Below are 22,380 nucleotides of genomic sequence, written 5' to 3'. Positions count from 1 at the left end.
TTTTTTCCCCCTATAACCCTTGCATTATTGATTTGGTTGACTTTCCCCAGTTTTGCCAAGAAATTCTTGCCTCTAGGTCTACTACATTTCCTGAGAAACAGCTGGAATTATTCCAGGATCAAATGGCTAAATGAGAGCCTCTGAGATGTATATTTAGTACGTGTGCATTTTCTTAATGTGAATTACTGGGCATTTATTGACACCCAAGTTTCACCTGCATTTGATCACCCAGTCATACTTGTGTTGTGTCTTTTCCTTTTCATTCCTTTTTTTCCTCAGATAACAAAGTATGGGAAGGGCCATTGCTGCTGTGGGATGGCAGCCCCAGGTCACCACTGAAACACTCTGATGCTGCCCTGCCAGGCCAGGAGCCCAAATCCCTTCTCCCACCTGAGCTGTGCCTGCAGGAGGGGCCAGACCCACCTGCAGCTGTGTCTGCCTGTCCCACCTGGCTGCCAGCAGCAGGGGAAGCCCAAGGTGCACTTTCAGAAGATTTTTTTCCCTCCAAAACTTTGTGGCCTCTCTCCATGTTTTGCTCACAAGCTCAGCAGGAATCTGCCCATTTTCCCAGCTCGTCAGTGCCCGTTCAGAGATGCAGAGCCAGGACCAGCAAACCCATCCCAGACAAAGCAGTGCCCTCACTCCAGTCCCCCTGGGTGCATTCTCACAGTCAGTGCTAGAACATGGCAGCACTGCAGGGCCAGAAATAATTCCTGCCAACAGTACTGGCATGTGAAAGAAAATTACTGAGAAAACTTTGATTTTAGTGACTTGAAGGCAGAAAAAACGGATCACATTGTCTAGTGAATTCTAACAGAGAGTTTGAGGGAAGCAGTATGTTTCTTTGTAAAGATACTAGATACTCATGATCATTCCTGATCACAAACACTAACATATACTATTATTATATACTATATCATTATTATTATACATTATAGACTATTATTATATGTTGGGACACTAACATACACTATTTTATTTTAATGTTCTCCCTAAAGTATTTTCAGCTCATTGACCAAAATTCATCTTCTGAAAAAAAAAAATAAATTGAATTTTGCTAGAACAGGAGCAATTGATTGTAAAACATAGAATAAATAAAGATGAAACTAAGTTGTTTCAGAATAAATCTTTAAAAAATCTCCTTTGAAAAGAACCCAAAACCCAAACAGGCAACTTCTGTTGGGAGGTGTCTCTGACAGTCAAACATGTCAGCACTAGGAAATGTTTCATGTCTTGTTTGTAGCTGTCAGGCTTATATCATAATGACAATAGCTCAGTGAATTTATAACATTGGCAGTATGTTGATGAAAACCAGTTAGATCTTATAGTGAGAAACAGAGAAGGCAAAAATCCCATTTGGAGCTAACAGAGAGGCAGGTACAATGTGTTTATACGTTGAGAGAGGCAGGTGAGATGCACAGAATGAGTGCATAGATTGACAGAACATGAAATGAAATCTATTTACTACAGAATGTCTTATGGACTCGAGAGTTCAGGCAGAAAAAGTTGTTTTTAAAATGGGCCCACCTTAACCATAAATAGCAAAGCTATGTTACTGCAATACACACTCACAGAGAGAATTAAAGACTAACTTGTTTAATAGGCAACATGTGGCCATTTTTCCTGCAGTCTGTGTGCACAGATGAGAGTTTCTGCTTTCATTTGCTCCTTCTGGCCATGCAAATCTTTCAGCCAGAACAGGAGAGAAGCTGAAACTACCAAGGCATGGCAGCATTTTAACATTTGTGTCCATTGATAAGTGGAGAATTCAAGATGCCCAGCTGAGAAAATAATGTCGCTGTCACAACACAGCAAAGAAAATTTTTTCCCTGATAGCTCTATTTTCCTGTTTGTTTGTTGGTTTTTTTGGTTTTTTTTCTTTTGTTTTGTGAAGGCTATTTTTGGATTTTAAAAGGTAGTTATACTGGCTGTTAAACATTACTTTGTATGCATGAATTTAAGAGAACCTTAAGGGTATTCCCTAAAACATGCTTTCCAGTGCCTGAAGTGCTGTTTTTGGGACACGTGTCCAAGGCATGGAAGGCTTTATTTGCTAATGGGAGATCTGGAATGCTGAGTGGCTGTGAAGACATTTTCTTTTATTGAGTCAAGCCCTAAGGTGATCATATTTTCAGTATAACAATGAGTCAATTTATCCCCACTGGGTTATGGGAATTTTTTTATGGTACCATATATGCTGCATCTGGCACACAAGCCTATTAAAGCCATAGGCTAAATGAATTGTAATATGTTACCCATGCAGTCTAGGAAAAAAGAGACAATTAAAAATAAATCTATCACTGAAGAATGTTTCTGCTAAGTTACTTTATGATTTGGAGACCAAGTCTTAAAAAAAACCTAAACAAACTATCCCCAAATCCTCTTGTCTAAACAAGCCAATCTCATCAAATGATACTTCTTTTTCAGTTGCATCATCAATATTAAAATTGTTCTACTTCATTAAGAGAACAGGCTATTTAGAGAAACATGAATCAGGAAAGTCACAAGATTGCAATTTGACATTCTGATTTGCTGTTTGTCAAATAAAGAAAAGCATACATTTATTAGCACTTTTTACATGAAAAAACATAAAAAAAAACATTCCTAGGGTAATGAAGAGTATAATTTAATATTGCCCAATAACATGAGGCATTTCACCTTCACCCCACATCCCAGCTGAGTGCTGCTGCAGGGGCTGGGGCTGCAGGCAGAGCTCACCTGGCTGCTGTAGGTGTGTCCTTACCTGGCTGCTGTAGGTGTGTCCTGTGGGTGTGTCCTTACCTGGCTGCTGTAGGTGTGTCCTGTGGCTGTGTGTCCTTACCTGGCTGCTGTAGGTGTGTCCTTACCTGGCTGCTGTAGGTGTGTCCTGTGGGTGTGTCCTTACCTGGCTGCTGTAGGTGTGTCCTGTGGCTGTGTGTCCTTACCTGGCTGCTGTAGGTGTGTCCTTACCTGGCTGCTGTAGGTGTGTCCTGTGGCTGTGTGTCCTTACCTGGCTGTTGTAGGTGTGTCCTTACCTGGCTGCTGTGGGTGTGTGCTGTGGCTGTGTGTCCTTACCTGGCTGCTGTAGGTGTGTGTCCTTACCTGGCTGCTGTAGGTGTGTGCTGTGGCTGTGTGTCCTTACCTGGCTGCTGTAGGTGTGTCCGTCGGAGCCGCAGACAGCGCTGGGATGTGCCACAGGGCAGGGTTTGCACTTGGCCATGTTGGCTGCTCCAGCCCAGTGCTTCTGGGCCAAGTTGCCTTTCTTTTGTCGAAGGCTGTAAAATAAGACACACCGCAGTTTTTGAGAAGTTTGTATAAAACAGAAGAATTGGAGCTTCTCTGAATAAAGCTGGATTTTCAGTACAGCATTTATTTAGAATCATTTCAGTTGGAAAAGACCTTTAAGATCATCTAGTCCAACCATTAACCCAGTGCTGCCAAGTCTACTAAACCATAATTTAGAGCAAGTAAATTAAATACAGCTCCTAACAATGCTTTTATAATATGGCATATTACAGCAGACAATCTAAAAAGTCATAAATTGGTAGGCAGACCTAGATTTATAACACTTGATGGTTTCATTTAGATTTATAACTACAAATGATTTCACTTCAGAATATAGCATTTCTTGAGCTACACAGCATTTCTGGTTACACCAGTTTGTATTTAGAGACATTTTCACCAGGCCTTCTCAGAGCTGCCAAACTAGTGCTAAGCTAGCAATGACTTTAAAACAAAATCCTTCAGAAAACACTTTTGTGTGTGATTCTGTATATTGCTATAATATACAGAATATAATATACAGGCAGGAGCCCCTTTGACACACCAGCTACTGAATGATCAGCTGAGGTTCTCAGATTAATCACAGTCCCCCAGGAATGCCATAAAGTCACAGAGAGCATCTCCAAACCCACCAATGTGTGTGTCCCTGGGGAGTGACTGCACTTGTGTTCAAGTTATAGAATACTCAATTATTGCATTAAAAATGCCTATGAAGAAAGACATCTGCTCCAAAAACTTATTGCAAAATGTGCCATTGACAATGACTAACGGCTCATTTTCCTGTCATAATGAGCTACTTGACTGATAGGACGTTAAGTAATTATCACCAGCCTAATGTTGCAAGCTGATTAAAAGTTTGCTTTAGATACCCCAATCCAGTGTTACAATGCAGATTCATTTTGGTGGTGTGTACTTGTCTTTCACTTGAAAGCATTTACAAGAGAAGGCAAAGAATTGCAGCAGCTTTGCTGGAGAACTGGTAAGAAAAATAACTGCCATCTGTTCTTGTACCACAGGAAGAAAAAGATATGATATAACAGTTCAGCTAGAAATGCATTTCAATGTGCTGCTGAATGACTTTATCACAGTTTTAGAAAAATATATACAGATATTTTTTAAAGCAATTTCACTACAGCTTGCAATTTGCTACACAATACCAACTCTGATGTAATGACACATCCAGCTGCTAAATAATATAAATTCTATTCTTTCTTCTCAGTCCTAATTTCACTCAAGTCTAACCTTTGCCAGAGATGAATAGTACTATTAAGAAGATTGGGTCCACAAAAGGAATCCAATCATGATATAATAAACTATGAAAATAGAAGCCAACTATTTAAGACTAAATTCCCTTGTTATTTTGAAAAAGTCTCCTTAATGCAGAGAGCAGCACTCTCTGTTTCAGATGCATTCTGCCTACAAAGGTACCATACACCAGGTGCTAAATGCTGTGGATAAGGATGTTTACTGGCTCTGAGCCCCCTAAAGCAGCCCTGTGGATCTGATCTCTTATGCTGAGGCTGTACAAACTGTTTATTTAAGTTTTCCACAGTAACTGATTTCACTGTAGCTCCCAACTATGCTTTGTTATCAAAATGTAATGATTATCTTATTTTCTTGACCTCTTTGGATTACAGGCATGACTTCTGGTTGTTTTTTTTTCAGCTTGACAGGAAAATTTCCTCATTTACTTTACTTACAGCCCTACACTTCTAGAAATGCACAAACTCAGAGTCAAAAATACGTTTGAATGTTGTACTGAGATACTGATGAGCACAGTCAGGAGACAAATATGAACGGAGTTGTGCTTTTCCTCTGGAGACTGCAGAAGGTCAGAGCTTAAAGCAGACTTTTCACTGACTCTAACTTCCACAATTTCAAAAGTTAGATCCTTTGCTATACATAACATTATTAAGAAGAACATTTTAGGATTAGTTATAGAAAAACAGCCAAGAAATGCTAAATTTGAAGTGTGTGATTTAGTGCCATCATCATCAAACCCATCAGCCACGAAGAGTGGAGGATGGAGAGGAGTGAGTGAATAACGAGCACCTCATCAAAATTAAATATATTGCAGTTCTTAGCTAGACTGATGCCTAAAAAAATCACAGGATCTGAGTGGGAAATATAAACACATTGTACAGCATTTGTGGACCACACTACATCAGGTATTCTACACTATAACATTAAAAGAAAGATCCACTCAGGACAGGGCTTCTTGTCCATCTCTGCACAGCCTTACACCCCCTTGGTCTTAATTTATTCAATCCTTCTTTGATCCCTTCAAGATTCATATTGCAAAGACAATTCCTACAGGAAAATTCCTCTGAAGCTGCTGATGTTTTTCATTTTCCCATCATCACTTAAAAAAAAAAAAAAGAAAAAAGTAATTAAATTTGATTGTTTCGAGCCATTCCAGCAGCTCATTGAGCCTGGTGGCCCTTTCCATCACTTTACAGAGAGTATAAAGAACATGCACAGCCTTAGGCCTGAGCTCTGTTCTCAGAGCAGCTGCCTGGAACACAACACCAAGCCTGGCATGTCCCCTCAGCTGGGGACCACAGCAGCTTCACCTGAGCCCATTTGCTGTGTTCTGCCTGCAGACAATGAAGGAAACATTTACTCTTCCTAAGCCCCACATTCATCTTCGGGATCTTCTTTTAATAATAAAAGGAAGTTTATTCTCGGAAAGAGTGATGTTTAATAACAAGAATTTACAGTGGAGTAGATACCAAAGCATTTCATTAATATGACATAAAAACTAAACAATTTTAGTAGCACTTCATATAATGTGGGTAATAAGGCAGAGAATGCTGCAAGGAATCTGAAGCTCCCTCATTCCTGCAGGTGCATGGAACTGGTAGCACAGCAGCCATTTCTGTGCAAGAAACAGTCTGGCTTCCAAAACCTAATATATTCTTTTCAAGCTGCAAGTTTTTCCAAAATGATAGTGCAAAGTGCCACTGTATTTGAAGCAAGTCAAAAGTAATTTTTGTCAGCTTGGCCAAGTGAGCAACACCTGAAAGTTTTAACTGGATACCCAGGTACCCCACCAAAACCACAGCTGAGCACCTGTCTTGTAAAAGGAACATCTATTTTCCAAAAAACCAACATGTATTTTTCTGCAGTCATATTTTTGAGAGTCTGGATAGGACTTTTGGAAGCTTTTCAATCCTATAACTCCTAACAACACATCAAACATACAAACAAACAAATTAAAACCTAGACAAGAACATTGGCTGCCATAAGCAGCCAGCCAGCAAATCCCCTCTCAATGGAAGTGCACATTCACATACTCTGGGAATGCTCTGCTATGCTAATTATCTTGGTTTAGAATGAATGTGTCAGGAGCAAGCCTGGCCAAAGACAATTAGGCTTTTTTTTTTCCTGACAACCAAATTTAATCCTGCTTTAAGACTCAGAGTTGAAAGGATCTATGACTATTTTCACTATTCCAGAAGCTGGAACACATGAATGTTTTGGTCAAGTATTAAGACATATAGACAAACCCTGTCTGCTCTTGTTTTGCAGACTGGTGAACCAATGCACCAAAAGGCTGAAGAATTATGGAGTTGGCAAGTTTTACAGAATTCAGCCTCTTGTATTTTATCACATTCAGAAATGTCAGTGGTTTAAAGCATCCACAGTTGCACAGTGACTCAAGTTCATTACTCTTTACACACTGCTCACCACACACTGTGACAGTCCAGGGAGCTGCCATCTGCTTGGCTTGCACAGGAGCAGGGACAGTGCCTGAGGCTCTGCAGATGCCACCAGCCAGATGCCAGGAGGGTGCAGAGCAGCCCAGAGCCACAGACAGCTGCACATCAGCACACGGCTTCCAAGCACACAACCCTGGCCATGCAAAAGGGACCTTTAGGAAAAGTGCCTGCACTCAAGGTTTTATGGCTTCCAGGTGTGCCCTGGGGAGCCAGCCCAGCCCCAGCTGGGTGCAGCTGGCAGCCCCAAGGATGGGGAGCACCTGGTGCTGTCCAGCCTGGCAGGGAGCATCAGTTCTGGGCACTGAGAGCCTGCTGGGGAGCTTGAACTGTGCCTTTGAGTCAGCAAAAGTTTGTCAAACAAAACACCTTAAATTGACTCAGGTTAACAAAAAAACCAGCAATGAAACCCAAAAATGCAAAGTCTTAATTCCTGACCAACCCTTGACTGGATGACATAGGCTGAGCTATTTAGGGAATCTCTGTATTTTTCTGGTAACAATTTTTTCAGGAACAGTACAGAAAAACATATATGGAAAAACCTCAGGCAAAGCCAAAATAAAGGCACTTGCAGAGAAAAAAAGATGTTTGGTTTCTTTACATTTGCAATCTATTTACATTTAATTTTATATTTGACACATGTTCAGACTTTTCATTAAGAAGAAAATATGCAATAATGAGAGTATGTTATTTGGCTTCAAGATCAGTTACTCCCAAATGCACATACAGTAAATTAGCAGATTAAGCATTGATGGGTATAATGCAATTACAAATCAGGTTCCTTTGGCAGGCTATTGTTTTGAAAGTCCTGACAAACTTTTAGGATGAAGCAGACAGTAAATAGAAATTTCTCCTTAGGACTTTAGAACTTATTCAGTAATTTTATTGGACAACATTTTACCCAAAACAGTTTTTGTTAGGTGAGTTTTCAAAGGTCTGCTGCAAATAACAGCAGAAAGTTTCTAAAAAACCCCAACAAATAAGTTACACAATGTCTTCTGACAGAAAGTATCAGGTAAACAAATGGTGAGATTGGTACTGTCTCTTCTTGTTCTTTAACTTGGTGTTTCAGTGATGTAACACAACCATAGAATTTGGTTCAATTCATGTTGTAAATTACTTACACCTATGGTGTTTTCTGGGCTTAAAATCATACAACTACTTACTTGAGATCCTACTGAACAGGATTGAGCTGGTTGGGATTTTTTTTTCTTGATAGAACAGGCCTTATGTACAAAATACTGACTTGACAAATCCAAATTAATTCATGGGGACAAACTGGTGTTACTGAACTTTTATTGACATTGCCACTCCTAGCTGGGCTGATTGCAGGAAAGGCCATCTCTTCCCAACAGTCTCTTCCAGAGACTTCTTCCATGAAGCAACAGCCATGTCACCATCCCCAGGGTTTGCAGGTGCCCTGGAAGGCAGGTTTGAGTTAGGCACCCACAGGAGGGCCCACCCACTGCAAGTATTCTCCAGGTAAACCTGTCTTTGGGGCTCTGTGAGTTGTGTACTGGAGATGCAATTATAGCTCTCCCAGAGACATTCCTCAAGATTAGGATTAACTTCATCCATCCTTCTTTCTTTCTGGATGTTAAAGCAAACAGAAATTCCTAAGTCACATAAAACTATTTTAAGCTCTGCTAAAACAAAATTGAAAAGTTCAGTGCACCAGAGCTGGTACCAGAAGCTGGAAGGAGCTCTGACAGCAAACTTGAATGGCTTCCTGAAGCTGGAACAATTCACAGTGGGAACAGTTTAAAATGTACTGTCTGTACCTTCTCCATGCCTCATGCATAGTTTGTTCATGTCCCCCTGAAGGAAGCTTATCACACTGAAGATAAAGCCAGCAGTGCCTGCCTCTTTTTATCTTTCCTTTGCATAAGTTGTTTCTCTTGTTCTCAAGGAAAAGAATGACAAACCTGAAATTTACCAGTATAAATGGCAGTGTTCTCTTCTCTCTTTGTATCATTTTGGTATTCTGCTAGAGTTAAGAGCTTGGCCTCATTTCTAGAACCTTTCATATTTTTCACAAGAGCTGTGTATACCTTGAGCCACTACCAGGCAAGATTTGTGAAGAAAATAGTCTACACATATTACCTTGAAAAACAAAGGTGCTATGCTATTGAATCTGATACAGACTCTTTATTTAAAACAAACACTGTAAAATGAGAACAGACATATGATTACAGTAATTTCTCCATCTGGGTTTTACACTTTCAGATACAAAGAATAATAACATGCAGCCTTGCATGTCAGCATCATCCCACTGTACTAAGTACCACTTTCCATGATTTCAATATTCAAAGAAATAACTTCACCTAACTGGTTTTACTTTCTCTTGCTGCCTTCATATCTTCTCCCCAGCAGATCTGGCTTAAAAGAGCCATAAGAAAGAAAAAGTCCATGGCTCACTGGCAGATGTGCAAAGCTTTTAATGGAGCTTAGTGATGGCTGGGGACCCTTCTGGCAAAATAAAACTAATTCAAGACTGGCCCCCACAGCAAATGGACACTCTACTTCCTTGCTATTCTTTCAAACAATGACATAGATGAGATTATATTAGCAATTAAGTCTGTCCAGAGAGAAGCAGTAGCCACTGGAGTGTTCCCAGAAAGCAATTGGTATCAGAAGACAGGGTTAGAGATGAAAAATTTAGGGAAGAATTAAAGCAAAAATCTCAAGTGCTGAAATGAAAGTGTACCAGGTGTCATTCCAGTGAAATGAAAAACATGGGTTTCTAGGGGAAGAGGAAGCGTTGAGCCTCCATTTCTTACCAACAGTAAGAAGACATTTTGAAATAAGCATGGGGGAAAAACATTCCAGAAGGAACCTGTCAGCTGGATGTAGGGAAGGTTGAAAGGTGTTGTACAGTGTATGTTTTGCAAGAACACCCCCTGACACATCTTGCAGGGAAAATGCCCTGAAGATTCCTGCATGGATCCCACTAGGACCAGCTGGCAACCAGCTCTGGAAAGAGAACAAAGGGCCTGGGGGAGCCAGGGTCCTCAGGGTTATTGGTTCTGCAAGATGAAGGAATCTTCTTATTTTTTTACTTTCTCTGTGTTTTAAAGGAAAAAAAAATGACTTAGACACAGATTCTGAGGCCCTGGAAGGCCAGAAAAACTCTAGTGAGTTTGATTGAGGTGATGCAGCTGCTGCAGGTGACTTCTGAGATCCTGCAACAGCAGTCAGGGAACCCCAAATGCAGCTACTTGAGCAAGGCTACTCAGAAAGCAGCAAGGTCTGTGTCTAAACAGATATAACATGTAATTTCAATATGGATACTCTGAAACTGCCAGGACAACTCTGAACCATATCAGGGTTTCAGTACAAGTATCTTTCTGAGATGTTAGTTCTGGCTTTACTTATTCCTGGACAAAAAATGATAAGGTTGTTTATTAAGGCCATTAGAGAAGCATAAGGATTTCTGCCTTTGAGCACTCAATGCATAAAAATGGTTTTTGAAAGTTCCACTTACAGTCCAAGGTAACAGATTGTTGTGCTTATAGGCAATTCATTTTTTAATCTAAATTCTAAATGATTTTCAACTTTTAGACCTAATACATATGCTCAACAGCTGCACAGGTATGAAAACAGGCAAAGTACACAAAAAAAAAGAACCAAAACAAAAATCGCACACAAACAAAAAATACCAGTGTTCTTAAAAGTCATTGTGCTCTCCTGAATAAATAACACAGCTTCTAAACTCTGCCTGTTCTCATGAATTTTTATAAGAGAATTATTTTCCTTTTCATCGTTATTTTTCCACTAACATAAAAAGGAATCTCAGACACCAAACTATGTAAAACTAAAATGAAATGCCTTGAATTTCAAAGGAGGAGGGGAGATAGCAGGAAGTTTGTAATTAAAGCTGAAATCTTATTCACCACTCATCAGTTTGCAGGAATCTCCAGTCCTGGATTTCACATGCTGGATGAGATGCAAGAACTTGGCACCAAGCACATAAAGGTGAAATGTGCAGCACATGTACTGCCTTTTTTTTGGCACTGGCCCTCTTTATTTCCTGCTAGGACAGCTTATTGTTTTTTCCCCTATTACCAAAGAATACATTTTGAAAGGATAAAGGAGGCTTTTCTCTGCCCAGGATCTGAGTGCCCTGATATTAAAATAATGCATTCATCAGGTCTGCCTCCTCCTGCTGGCAGAACTTGCCAAGATCTCCAAGGAGGCTGAATTGCTGATGGTGTGTGAGATTAATCTGAGCTGTCAGGTTGTTTGGGGAGGAAAGCTGATCCTCCCTCTCTATGCACTGTTTCATGAAATTAGACAGGTTCAAAATTGTTTTCACCAAACCTGGCAGAGCAGTCATTTCCCACCAGTTCCCTGCTCCAGCTCATATTTCTAGTTCCAGTGTTGAACCCTGTATAACCATAGCTGTGCAAACAGGTGCAGGTTACTTAGTAAGGCTAAGATTCAGGGCAGATTTCTCGGCAGCATTTAATAACATTTTAAAGCTCCAACCTGACTGATGAATCCCCCAGAAGCTGAGGATAGAACAGCTTTCAAACCACCCTCAGTCTTGGCCAAATGCAGAGGTCTGTGAGGTTTAGCACCATCAAAGCTCTGATGTGTCCCCAGACATTGAGCAGTTTGGCAGAATGGAACTGATGGAACAAATGAATGGCCTGAAAGAGGCGACAGACCCACCCTGGGCTCTTGCTCAGCTCCATGTCCTTCAGTTCAGTTTATAACCCAGCCTTAGTTATTCTGTCATGTGCCACACAACCCTTAATTCTACATTCCAAATGGCTCCACTGCCCAAAGTGTGAGAGTTTTTTTTCTGAAGCAAAAATGTTCAGAAAGCTCATTGTCACGTTGCAACTGCAAGGGAGAAAAATCAATGCTGCCCCCCCAAAGCATCCTCAGACAGTTCAGCTGTGTTCTGCTTCATTATGTTGCTTTTGCTTATCCTAAGGCAAATAACATGCAATCCTCAGAAAAAAAAAAAAAATTGACATTTTGCTGGTAGGGATGAGAAAGTAAATGAATTTTAAAAATATAGTAAAAATTCTTGCCCTTAAGGCACTAAATCAAATGTTTCTGTTTAAAAATGACTACACAGTACTCCTGTTCTTGAATACTCGGTGCCATGGTTCAGACAATCAGTTACAAGCTGTGCTAGCAAAATATTTGCCCCTTCTGACACATTTTATTATGAGATAGGCTTATTAAATTCTCAAGAAAGCTACAGCAGATTAAGCTGCTGAGGATTTTTACAATTAGCATTGATTACCTAAGAATTCATGTGTGATTTCTGAACAGAATTGGCTTGTCAAACAACAGACAATTAAAAAAAATCAATCCCAAAGCCACCTCCAGAGTGTAGTCAAAATCCACTATTCAAGGTAGGTTCAGGGAAATAATCAGAATGCAGTTTCCTATGTCAGAATAAAATGAATGTTAGTGAAGTGCATGCAAACTAAACCAGTTATAAATACTATAAGGAGCTGAGTAATTTTAAAATCCCATCCTTTTTAGCATCTAAATAGGCTAATGCCCCTGTTGCTTATTCAGCACTGCTGATTTATAGAGCTCAGTACTATGAATGTCTAAACATTCTGCTGAATTTCTCCCACATTCAGTGCTGTCTGTCTGGTTATTGGATGCTGGAGCTCATAATATCTATACCATTCCCAGCTTCTCAAATGAGGCCATCAGAAGCATTAACCCATCTTATATCAGGCTGTGTCTTAATGAAAGGTGACTACAGCTTCGGGAAGGGCCCAGCTGACGGACAGCATTTACATAATCACATTAATTTATGACACAAACTGAATGCACATGATCCAGTGCAGGGACAGCACACAGTGAAACACACCTTTGGGTAAAATTTGAAGATGAGTTCAATTGACATACTTGCAGAAACTGCAAGATATACATTTCATTTCATGAGGTACTTCCACTAAGCGTTGAAGGTCTCGCTTTGCTGTGACCTTGAATCACAAAGCCCAGCACCTGTGCCTTCCAAACCATCCCTTCTTCCCATATTCTTTCACCAGGTAGCTCCAGAGGCCCCTTACTACAGGGGTTAAGGTGGTGTTAAGAGGCACTATACCTACTCATACTTTTGATATTTTCAGCATTTTATAGCTGCTTCCTCAAAAGTTTACTTTCGATTTTACTGTCATTTTACTGTGTGAAAAAGAAAGACTCAACCAGTAGCATATTTATACAGAAAACATAACACTACCTGGGACTTTAGCAGGTTGTAAAAATAAATTAAATACTTTGCTACTGAGTTATTACACAGGAATCAGGTTTGGGTGTTGATGGCTTAAGATGTGCCACCTTACTTTCCATCACTTCTTACCACCCAAATTTCACTTCAGCTACTCAATATTGATTCCTTGGACTCCATTCTTATTCTTTCCACAGTTTCTCTGCTGCTGTAATAGAAATCTAAGGACTGCACTAATTCTCTGTCACTGTAAATTGATGCTATTATTTTTCCTCAAATGTTGTTGCATTTCTTCAAAAAACACTTTGGTTTTCTCAAATCCTACAGACTCTATCTTCTGCCTGACTGGCTTAGCTGACTTTCTCCTCTAGCCCTATTTTCCCAAGATCTGGTCAGCTATTATAAGGAAAATTTTATAAAATTGTGAAAAAATTGCAGAGTCCTTTCTTACTCACTGCTGTATTTAAACATTTTGATTCTAATCTTTCAGCCTGACTGTTTTGCCCTGACATCCTCCCACTCAATCTCCTTTTCCTCACACTTTTTCCCTCCTACTTCTGAAACTTTCTTCTGCTTCATTCAGCCTCAAAAATGAGGCCCCTAGGAGAAGCAGTTATTTCTTCATCTACTCCTGCCTGTTCTTTTCCTCTCTGCTAGGATGTATCATATTAAGTGTTATATTCTCTCTAAATTGTATCTCAATGTCATTTTGGTGCTTTACCTGTAATAGTTTAGTCTTCTTACCCTTCTACACTTGAGTCCTTGGAAGTCTGAGAAACTTTATAGGTGTCCTCTCTGGCTTATCCTTCCATCTCTTTGCACTATTATTGCCATTTCCTCTCAGGAACATCTTGTCCACATTAGAAGCTCACTATGTCAAGACCAAATATCCTGTATTTCTTCCCACATCATCTTTTTCCTTTTTCAGCTGCTGTTTCCCTGTCACATTTATTTGGATTTATTCTTTAACCATATCCTCCCTTCCCAGCTGCAAACCAGAGCACATTATCTTTCTGCTTTCCACAATGCCCAAGAGGCAATCATGAATTTAGCTATGTCCTATAGCTCCCTAAAATTCTTTCAGATCATCTAAGCAATCATTCTTTCATTTCATTTATTTATAATCTATTTTTCTCTTATTTTCAGTCTGTACACTACTCAGGGTACAAATGTACTTTTACATTTAGGGCTAATTAGTAAATTATACTTTTGGGTGAGGGCAGGACACATTTGCAAAGGTAAAGTACAAAACATGAGTTTGTTTCTTTCCAGAGCTGAAAATTAATTGACATGCTCTGAGATACTTTCTTCATAAGCCCATTTCCTTCCTTCTCCCTAAAGGAAGGCAGAGGCTGGTTAAATCTTCCTCTGAGGGTTGCATGATAGCAGCTGTAAGGCTGTTTTTTGTATAGATTACTGTGCTTCAGATTCATGCTCTACTGATCCTCATTTCTCCTCTACCTTTTGGAATTTAGCAGAGAGCCCTCTAAACACTGAATATCAGCAGCACTGAAAATTCAGCTTGTATTTCCTGACAAGGCTCTGCAGGCAGTTTATCTCATCTTGATGTGATCCTGAGGTGTCAGTGTCAGAGCAGCTCTCTCCTGGGCTGGGTTTCCATTTCAGCACTCACATTTCTGCTGTGCTGCACAGGGCTGGGTGAAACTCTTTCTGAAATGAAAAAGCTCTCATTGTGTTTCATCCATAGGAGTTTCTAAAAGCACTATGAACCTGTTACACAGGCAGGCAGCTGGTTCAAAATGAAGCAAAAATTTCTGAACTAATGAAGGAACTAATTAGCAAAACCCCCAGACTTCTGGGCTAAGATAAAGTGTTGTTGCAAATGAAAAATTTATATACAGATAAAACATAGAGGCTCAAGAAATTAACTATGGATGAGGTGCTAAGCAGGAATGACCGTGGTGTAATTCAGCTTGGCAGTCCTGGGCTCGGGGTAATCTGGGGTAGCAAAGACTACAAAAATCTGTCAAAGGACTTGAAAGAGATTTAAAGCCATCCAGAATAATGGCACACACATTACAACATAGGGCAATGAATAATGGACAGAATAATTGATGCAACAAAACCATAAAGTGTCCTTTTTGTTCAACATGAACCATCTATTTAATATGCCAATAAGGTACAAATTTAGAATTTATAAAAAAGAGGAAAGAAGAAGCATGTGTAAGTTTCCTGTGTTTCTGTCTGCTGAACTGCAAGGCAGGGACTGGATGCAAGACTAGAGGAGCAGGTTTGGGTCTTCATTTATGTTTTCATCTGTTTCTAACCAGCTCTGTTCACCTGAATTTTTAACTCATTAAACAAATGAACAAAAATCTCACATTATGTCTTACTACTAAGGTTAATTAATTTTCCACAGTTGAGGATCACTGATTGTAACAACCAAGTAATCAGGATGGCTTGTTTTGTTTCATAAAAGAAGATGGATTGCATGGTGATTAAAGCTAGAGGCCAGATAAATGAAGCAAAATTCCCTACTCTTACTCCCCATATACATTAAAGAATATTATCCTAGATATGATCATAATAAAGCTGACAGCAGCAGTTGCAATAAAAAAATAAAGCAGAATCTATTGTTTCTTAATATTGGCAAGCAAAAAAAAAAAAAAAAAAAGAAAAAAATTGAAAGGCTCAAAATTTTTGCGAGTGAAAGGAGAAAAAAAGGGGAAACAGAAGAAAAATTGACAAAATTGCAAGAGAATCTGAAGTCACAAGGCTGCAATCTGCATTGGTGACAGGCTGAATGTTAATTCTGAACAAAATATGTTAAATTTCAATGCAGTGTTAATAAAAAGTTTGTAAAGATTTACTTGCAGAAGTGACATAACTTCAATACTTGAAATATGTTCAGCAAGACCTCTGCAAAACTATTCTTTTCTACTAGAACCTGCTACTTGAAAAATTTACAGATTATTGATTCAGTCTGGGTCAGAACTGTGGCTGTAGTAGAAAACTCTTCTGATCCAAATCAAAACTGTTGTGACCGTCCTTCCATGACCCCCTTAAAAAAAACCAGCTGCACAATCCTTTAGGTTTGAAGGACAAACAAAAAAATACAGTGAAAATAATTGAAATTTCAATGAAATGCACAGCATGTTTTAGCCCTTGGATGTATTCTTCTTTTTTGAAAAATTAACATAGTTTTGAAATTTGACACGGTTGTAAAAGAGCCTCTAGGTAAAAATTGTTCTTTATTTTAAAACTGCATGACATTGTATAGGAGAGTGTTCATTCAGATGTGTGAGATAACATAAGCCCTCACTAAGGGAAAAAATAATTTCTTTTCAGAGTGAAGACCTGGAAAGAAGAAAAGCACAGTGACTGTCAGAGAATGCTTATTTAATGACAAGTTTTGCTGCTGGAGGTAAAGTAAAATGTAAGTAAAACACTGCAGTAATTAGAGTGATCACATCACTAAGTGTTCACAAGATTTCTGAATCCTGCAGGTGTAGTAGGAAGTCCTCAGAACATTCTGAAGCATCTGCTTTCCCTGGAAAACTATGCAGAGAGGTAATGATAGAAATTGCCTATTCTCCCTATGCACAGAAAAAAAAAGATAAGTTGAAGGCTGTTGGGAAAGTCTACTTTGCAATATTATTACTTATTAAAGATACTGTCCCAGGAAATGGAAAAGAAAGGAGACCAGGGATGTTTTTTTAGTAGTTGGCATTCATCAGAAACCAGTGAAGACCCAGGCAAAGGATTTCATCTTTCACAAATCATAATACAGTGTGTTTAATAGCTATCATTTTAGAAATAAAATATGAAAGCAATGCTGGATCACTTCCAAATAATGAAAAGAGAAGAAAAAATATCTCTCAACACTTTTCCAGGAGCACACTCATACTCTATCTCCAGAGATAATAATGAAAGATAAGGTTTTATTTTCTCTAGGTGCAAATGATAATTGAATACTCAAGTCAGTAGGAGCGGTCTATATGCTACTGACTCTCTTCACAAGCTTAGCATGAAATAAATTTATCACTCCATGAGGATGGGAGGTGATGACAGCACCATTCTGATTTGACTGACTTCTCAAAGGTGTGCTGGGAAGTCGTGGGAGTGGATTTTATTTACAACAGCAGTAGGGACTCAGTAAATCCTGAGTGCCAGCTGAGTGCCATAACCATCAGGCTGCTGGGTGAATTTGGCATAATTAATGGAGAGATCAATCTCTTCTCCAATTAACACCAAAGGAAAGGACTAAAACCTCCAGACTTTCAGGGAAAGAGAATTCAATAATGACTCAAAGAAGATCCAGAAGTCTATTCTACCTGAGTGACAAGGCTTGAACCTCTCCTTTTCACATTCTACATTCCAGGTCTCTTTGTCATCCTACTCACATTTGTGAGGTGAGAGACTTTCTTGTCAAGAACTATTCTTTACATTGCTAGAAAATGTTTTGTTGAATTGACAGGAAAACCATTTTGTCAGAAGACTCCAGCACACATCTACTCAATGCTTAAAGCTGAAAGCTTGTTTTCATTTTGAGCTTATTTCTATTTCCACTTTCTCAAAATGTTCCAGCGTTGAAAAAAATCTCAGCAGGGAGTCAAGTGCAAACTGAGCAAAAGCTACACAGAAAATTCTACAAAGTTAAGAGCTAATCCAAGAACAATAAAATCCCCATAGTTTTAAGTACTTTATCTAATTGCAATATTTGATTTCATAGAGGTGGCAATTTTACACCAACTGCAGTGACTGTAGTGCAAGATTTCATCTTTTTTTTTTTTTTTAACCACTAGTTGGAATAGGAAATAACTCTATGGGATGTGCCAGAATTTTTTATTTTTTAAAATTGCAGTTACTGAACATTCTGTATTTGCTTGTAATGAATCTTTTAGGATTTCATTGGGAAAGTAGAGAACATAAATGCAATAAGTGATAACAAAATGAAGGCTTGATAATTCTCTCTTAACTAATTTGAAAACTTGTTAATCTTCCTGCCCCTGCTATTTCACAAGGATTTAATAACACAGATCTGTAGAAATGTTTTGTGATAATTATGCTCCATTAATGTAATGGAATCTATCACGATACAGTTCCTACTTATTTATTTATTTTAGACAGCTCTATGCTGTAGCTGGTTAAGCAGCTGAGAATGAATACACAGATCAACGACACCATAGAATAGTTTCAGTTGGAAGGGATCTGTAAAACATCATCAAGTCCAACCCCCTGCAATGAGCAGGAACATTTTTCTTATGCCCATGATTTTTTCTGCCCTACCTCTCAAGATGTAGAAGATGCTCATGAGAATTAAATCATCATATATTACAAGACTGCTTTCAACCTTGAGATAGAAGAAATATTCTTTCAAAAGTGCTAAGATATTGCTCTCTCTGCCTAAAAGGTGAATGGCTCAGCATCACCTTTCTGTACATAATTTGGGAGTGGAACAGTGATACCTGAGCAAACACATTTAAAGAAGCAAAATATTTGGGGTTGATTTCTAATCATGTTTAGCACTGCCTACATACAGAGCTTTGAGCAGAATGTACTCTGGTGGCTCATGTCCATAAATAATCTCATCTGTGGTCCATTGGTTGAAGAAATCTGATACAAAATGACTAAACTGAAAATCTGTAGGTAGAACTCTTGATGAGCTCTGGCCAAGCACTAGGGAAGCAATCATAAACTTATTAATAAAAGAGAATGATAGAAATTGAAATATTAAAGAAGGAGGAAGTAATAGAATAAAAGTTAATTTTGATAATATAACATCCACCAAATAAGAAAATGATTGATGCAAGAAGCTCCTTTTCATTGTTTTCATGTGCTATTTCTCTCAGAAGAGTGCCATTAGATGGAATTGCATGGCTCTGAAAAGGATCAAACACCAAAGACTATCTTTTTCAATTTTCTATTTTAGCTGACATTCATGTCTTTGTTGTTAATCTAGTTTGGAACTGGCAAACCTCTGTGGAAATATCTTCACAGTGTAAGTTTTTTGCAAACTTCAACTCAAAAATGAAAGCTCATTGATGAATTCCTTAGGGTAGTCTTGGGTATAGTTTCATCATTTTTCCTAGTGAAGTTTTGTGCCTGAAATGAAGGATGTTGAAGGAGATGTGAAATTTAGCAGAACTCTGCTGGAAACCACTCTCAGCTTTGGAGGAGCCAAAGCTCTCCCCCAGCAGAGCCCCACATGTGGGTAGGAAGCTGAGAGTACTCAAGGCAGGAGGTGTGGAAGGGTCTGACCCAGATGATCAGAGTTTCCGCCTGTTGTTTTTGGTGCCTTTCACTGCCAGGGAATGGCTTCAGAAGCAATAACTGGCAAATCTCAGCAGTGCAAAGGTAAAATAAAATAAAAAAAAATAAAAACTGTTTTGTAAAATAAAACTGTAAAATAAAAACTGTTTTGCAAACAATAAAGATCAGTTTTTAGTTGGTTTAAAAGCTGTGTGTGTTGAGTCTTCATCACATGGAAGACACGTGATTGGAAAAAGCAGCAAACTGGCCAGCTTCAAATGAAATGCAATATTTTTAAGACCTAATTTGCAAATTTCATACAAAATATATTGTTTGTAATATTGACTGCAATTGGAATGGATAATGCCATTTACCAAAAGGCAGATTTGAATTTAAATGCTGCATGTGTAACATTTTTTCCAATATAACAGGATGCTGGAAATTGAAGAAAAACTTTAATAAAATTCCTTTACTGTAAACATCAGCCCCAATCTTACAAAAGCATGGCTTTTATTAGCACTAAAAAGACTTCCACTGAACACATTTATGTCCTGAGGCTTCTACAGCAAAAACCAGCAATAAATTTAGAATCTCCAGTAAACAGATTATTGTATAAACACAGGATAATTTTTTGGTGCATTGGAGGTCATTTGTGAACATTAAATAGTAATTTACGACTGACTGGATTACTCAACAGATTTAAGATAGGGATAAAAAGCAAAAATACAGGCACATATTAAATATTAACACAAATTTGCTTCCAGCAGTTCTATGGTTAAGATTTTTATAAAGAACACAAAGAAGATGAATCGGGAAATACGTCCTGAACTTACTGGGCTGTGATAAACCCGAAAATATTGCAGATTCCAAGTCATGTGAGGATTAATGTAGTCATAGAAGAAGTCAGACAACAGCAAAGCAAAACTACACCCATGTGACTGCCAGGGCCAGTGGTGAAATGTAATGGTGCTGACAAGGAATCCAAAGAACGTGGAACTGCCCTCCTGCACCCCACATCCTCTTACACCAACCTGCTTGTATTTTAAATATAGTGATGACAGTGTATGAAGGTTGATTGAAAAAGCATTGAAAATCCAAGAATTATGAGGCTACTCCATATGCAAAGCCTAACAGCTTCTTAGAGAACAAGGATTCAGAGGCAGTGAATCCCTTCCAATTTTATTCATTTGTTCACTATTCATTTGTTGGCACATCTCGTGACATTTGCCAAGCAGATGACATTTATATCAATTACTGTTTTCATTTCTTGCTCACTTTAAAGTGAGCAAGAGAAGCTTTACAAACGACAAAAAAGCCAACATCCCTTATGCTATCAACAGCTTACAGTCCAAGTCAGGAACAGAGAAATGCCATGGAGGAGGTGACTGAACTTTTAACTTTGCCTTCTTCCAGCTATCCTGAGGGAAACAGGAACTTTTGGATGCTAACTTAGCTTTGGATGGTGGCTCTCAACAAGCTGATAAGAGGCATGCCAAGAGGTTTATATATGACCAATATATAGTCTCCAAAAGAACCCACTGAGACAGTAAAACCACTGAAGAACAAACATGATGTTGTCCTTGTTTTACCTTTCATATATTTAAGTTTTCCTGCTGGCTCGTGTTTCCCGTGAATCTGCTGCAGATCTTACATTCACACATTAAGTTTCAGACATGCATATTCCATCATTATACATTAGCTTACATATTAGTCAGAGCTCAGAGCTCTAAACACTGCATTTTATATATAGTTTGTATGTAATGCTGAACTAGGTATGGCATTTACTTCAAACTCTTCCCTCAGCCCCCTTTTTGTTATCATGTAAATAAAAAATGTTTTACATTACAGACAAAAGTAATTAGTGTGTGTTTCTAGGAAGGATGAAACAAATACAGCATGTTATGCAGGAGTGCTTGAAGCAGCAAACTGCACATGTATTTACAATATATATCAATTTAGAGATCACAAAGTGTCAAAGCCAGAGCTGTCCTCCAGAAAGCTCAGGTGAAAAGCCCAGCTGGAATAAGGACTACTAAGCTGCACACATTCCAAGAGGAGTGATGGAAGAATCATCAGAGGTTTAAAGCAGGCATGGATAGAACAGCCATTTTAAAAAGGGGATTAATTTCAGAAATAAAAAAATAAGAATTAAAATCTTAAAATCTTTTTTGATGACTCAGAGTCACTGCAAAACCAAAGATCTAAAAAGAATTTAAATAGCAAGAAGATGAAATGATAATTTTGGTTTTCTTTCTTTACTGATCTTAGCAGCCGAACCCAATGATCTCTGCTACAAAGGAAAATTAAAACTGCCAAGAGGAATGTCTTTGTAAGAGAGCTTGATTTATAAGAAAAGACTATGAACATTTGCCAATCTAGCAAAACAATAGCAGGTTATTATTCCAAAATAAATACTGAGGAAACATTTAGGAAAACTCCAAAAGTTTTAGCTGGATTTCAATAAACTTAGGCTAGATATTAGCCAGTTCCCAACAAGAAAGGTTTGGATGTTCAGGATTCATCCAAATGGAGTACAGGAGGCAAAAAACCTTATTATCTTTAAGACAGAACTTGATTGGCTTATGAAAAAGTTGATTTTATACTTTTGCAGAGGGATTAGACTTAATGATCCAAGAAGTCACTTCTAGTCCATTTTTATATACTGCTAAAAGCATACAACTAGAAATATTATGAGCGGGAATATTACAAAGAGGTATTCAACACATTCAGTAATAGTATCTTTAAGTGCAAAAACTATTTATAAATGCTAATTAAAGTGCAGAAAAAGAAGTTATTTTCTCATTCTGTTCAATATAAAAACGCTCTGATGATAGCAAAGGTACCCAGAAGTATTCAGGTGGTTTCAGTGAGGGCTCTGAAGCTGGTCTGAAAGGAGCAATGCAGCAGGAGATTGTCTCAATGCCCACTGTGCCTCCTCTGTGCTTGCAGCTCCCTCAGGGGAAAGCAGAGCACAGAGAGGCA

At 38.6% G+C, this 22,380-nt stretch overlaps 1 protein-coding gene across 1 annotated transcript in view; it reads right to left on the bottom strand.

The window, feature by feature from the left end:
• Positions 1-22,380, bottom strand: part of SPOCK1 (SPARC (osteonectin), cwcv and kazal like domains proteoglycan 1) — a 270,292-nt gene that overhangs the window by 86,814 nt on the left and 161,098 nt on the right. The window contains exon 5 of the mRNA XM_071443258.1: positions 3,122-3,254. Within this exon, the coding sequence (XP_071299359.1) occupies positions 3,122-3,254 (133 nt within the window). The remainder of the gene's footprint in view (positions 1-3,121; positions 3,255-22,380) is intronic.

The sequence above is a fragment of the Agelaius tricolor genome, unplaced genomic scaffold (genome assembly GCF_023055355.1).
Source record: "Agelaius tricolor isolate 1412-34295 unplaced genomic scaffold, bAgeTri1.0.p SCAF_18, whole genome shotgun sequence".
Lineage (NCBI taxonomy): Eukaryota > Metazoa > Chordata > Aves > Passeriformes > Icteridae > Agelaius > Agelaius tricolor.
The sequence above is the reverse complement of the archived record's forward strand: the minus strand, read 5'-3'. Positions and strand labels throughout refer to the sequence as shown.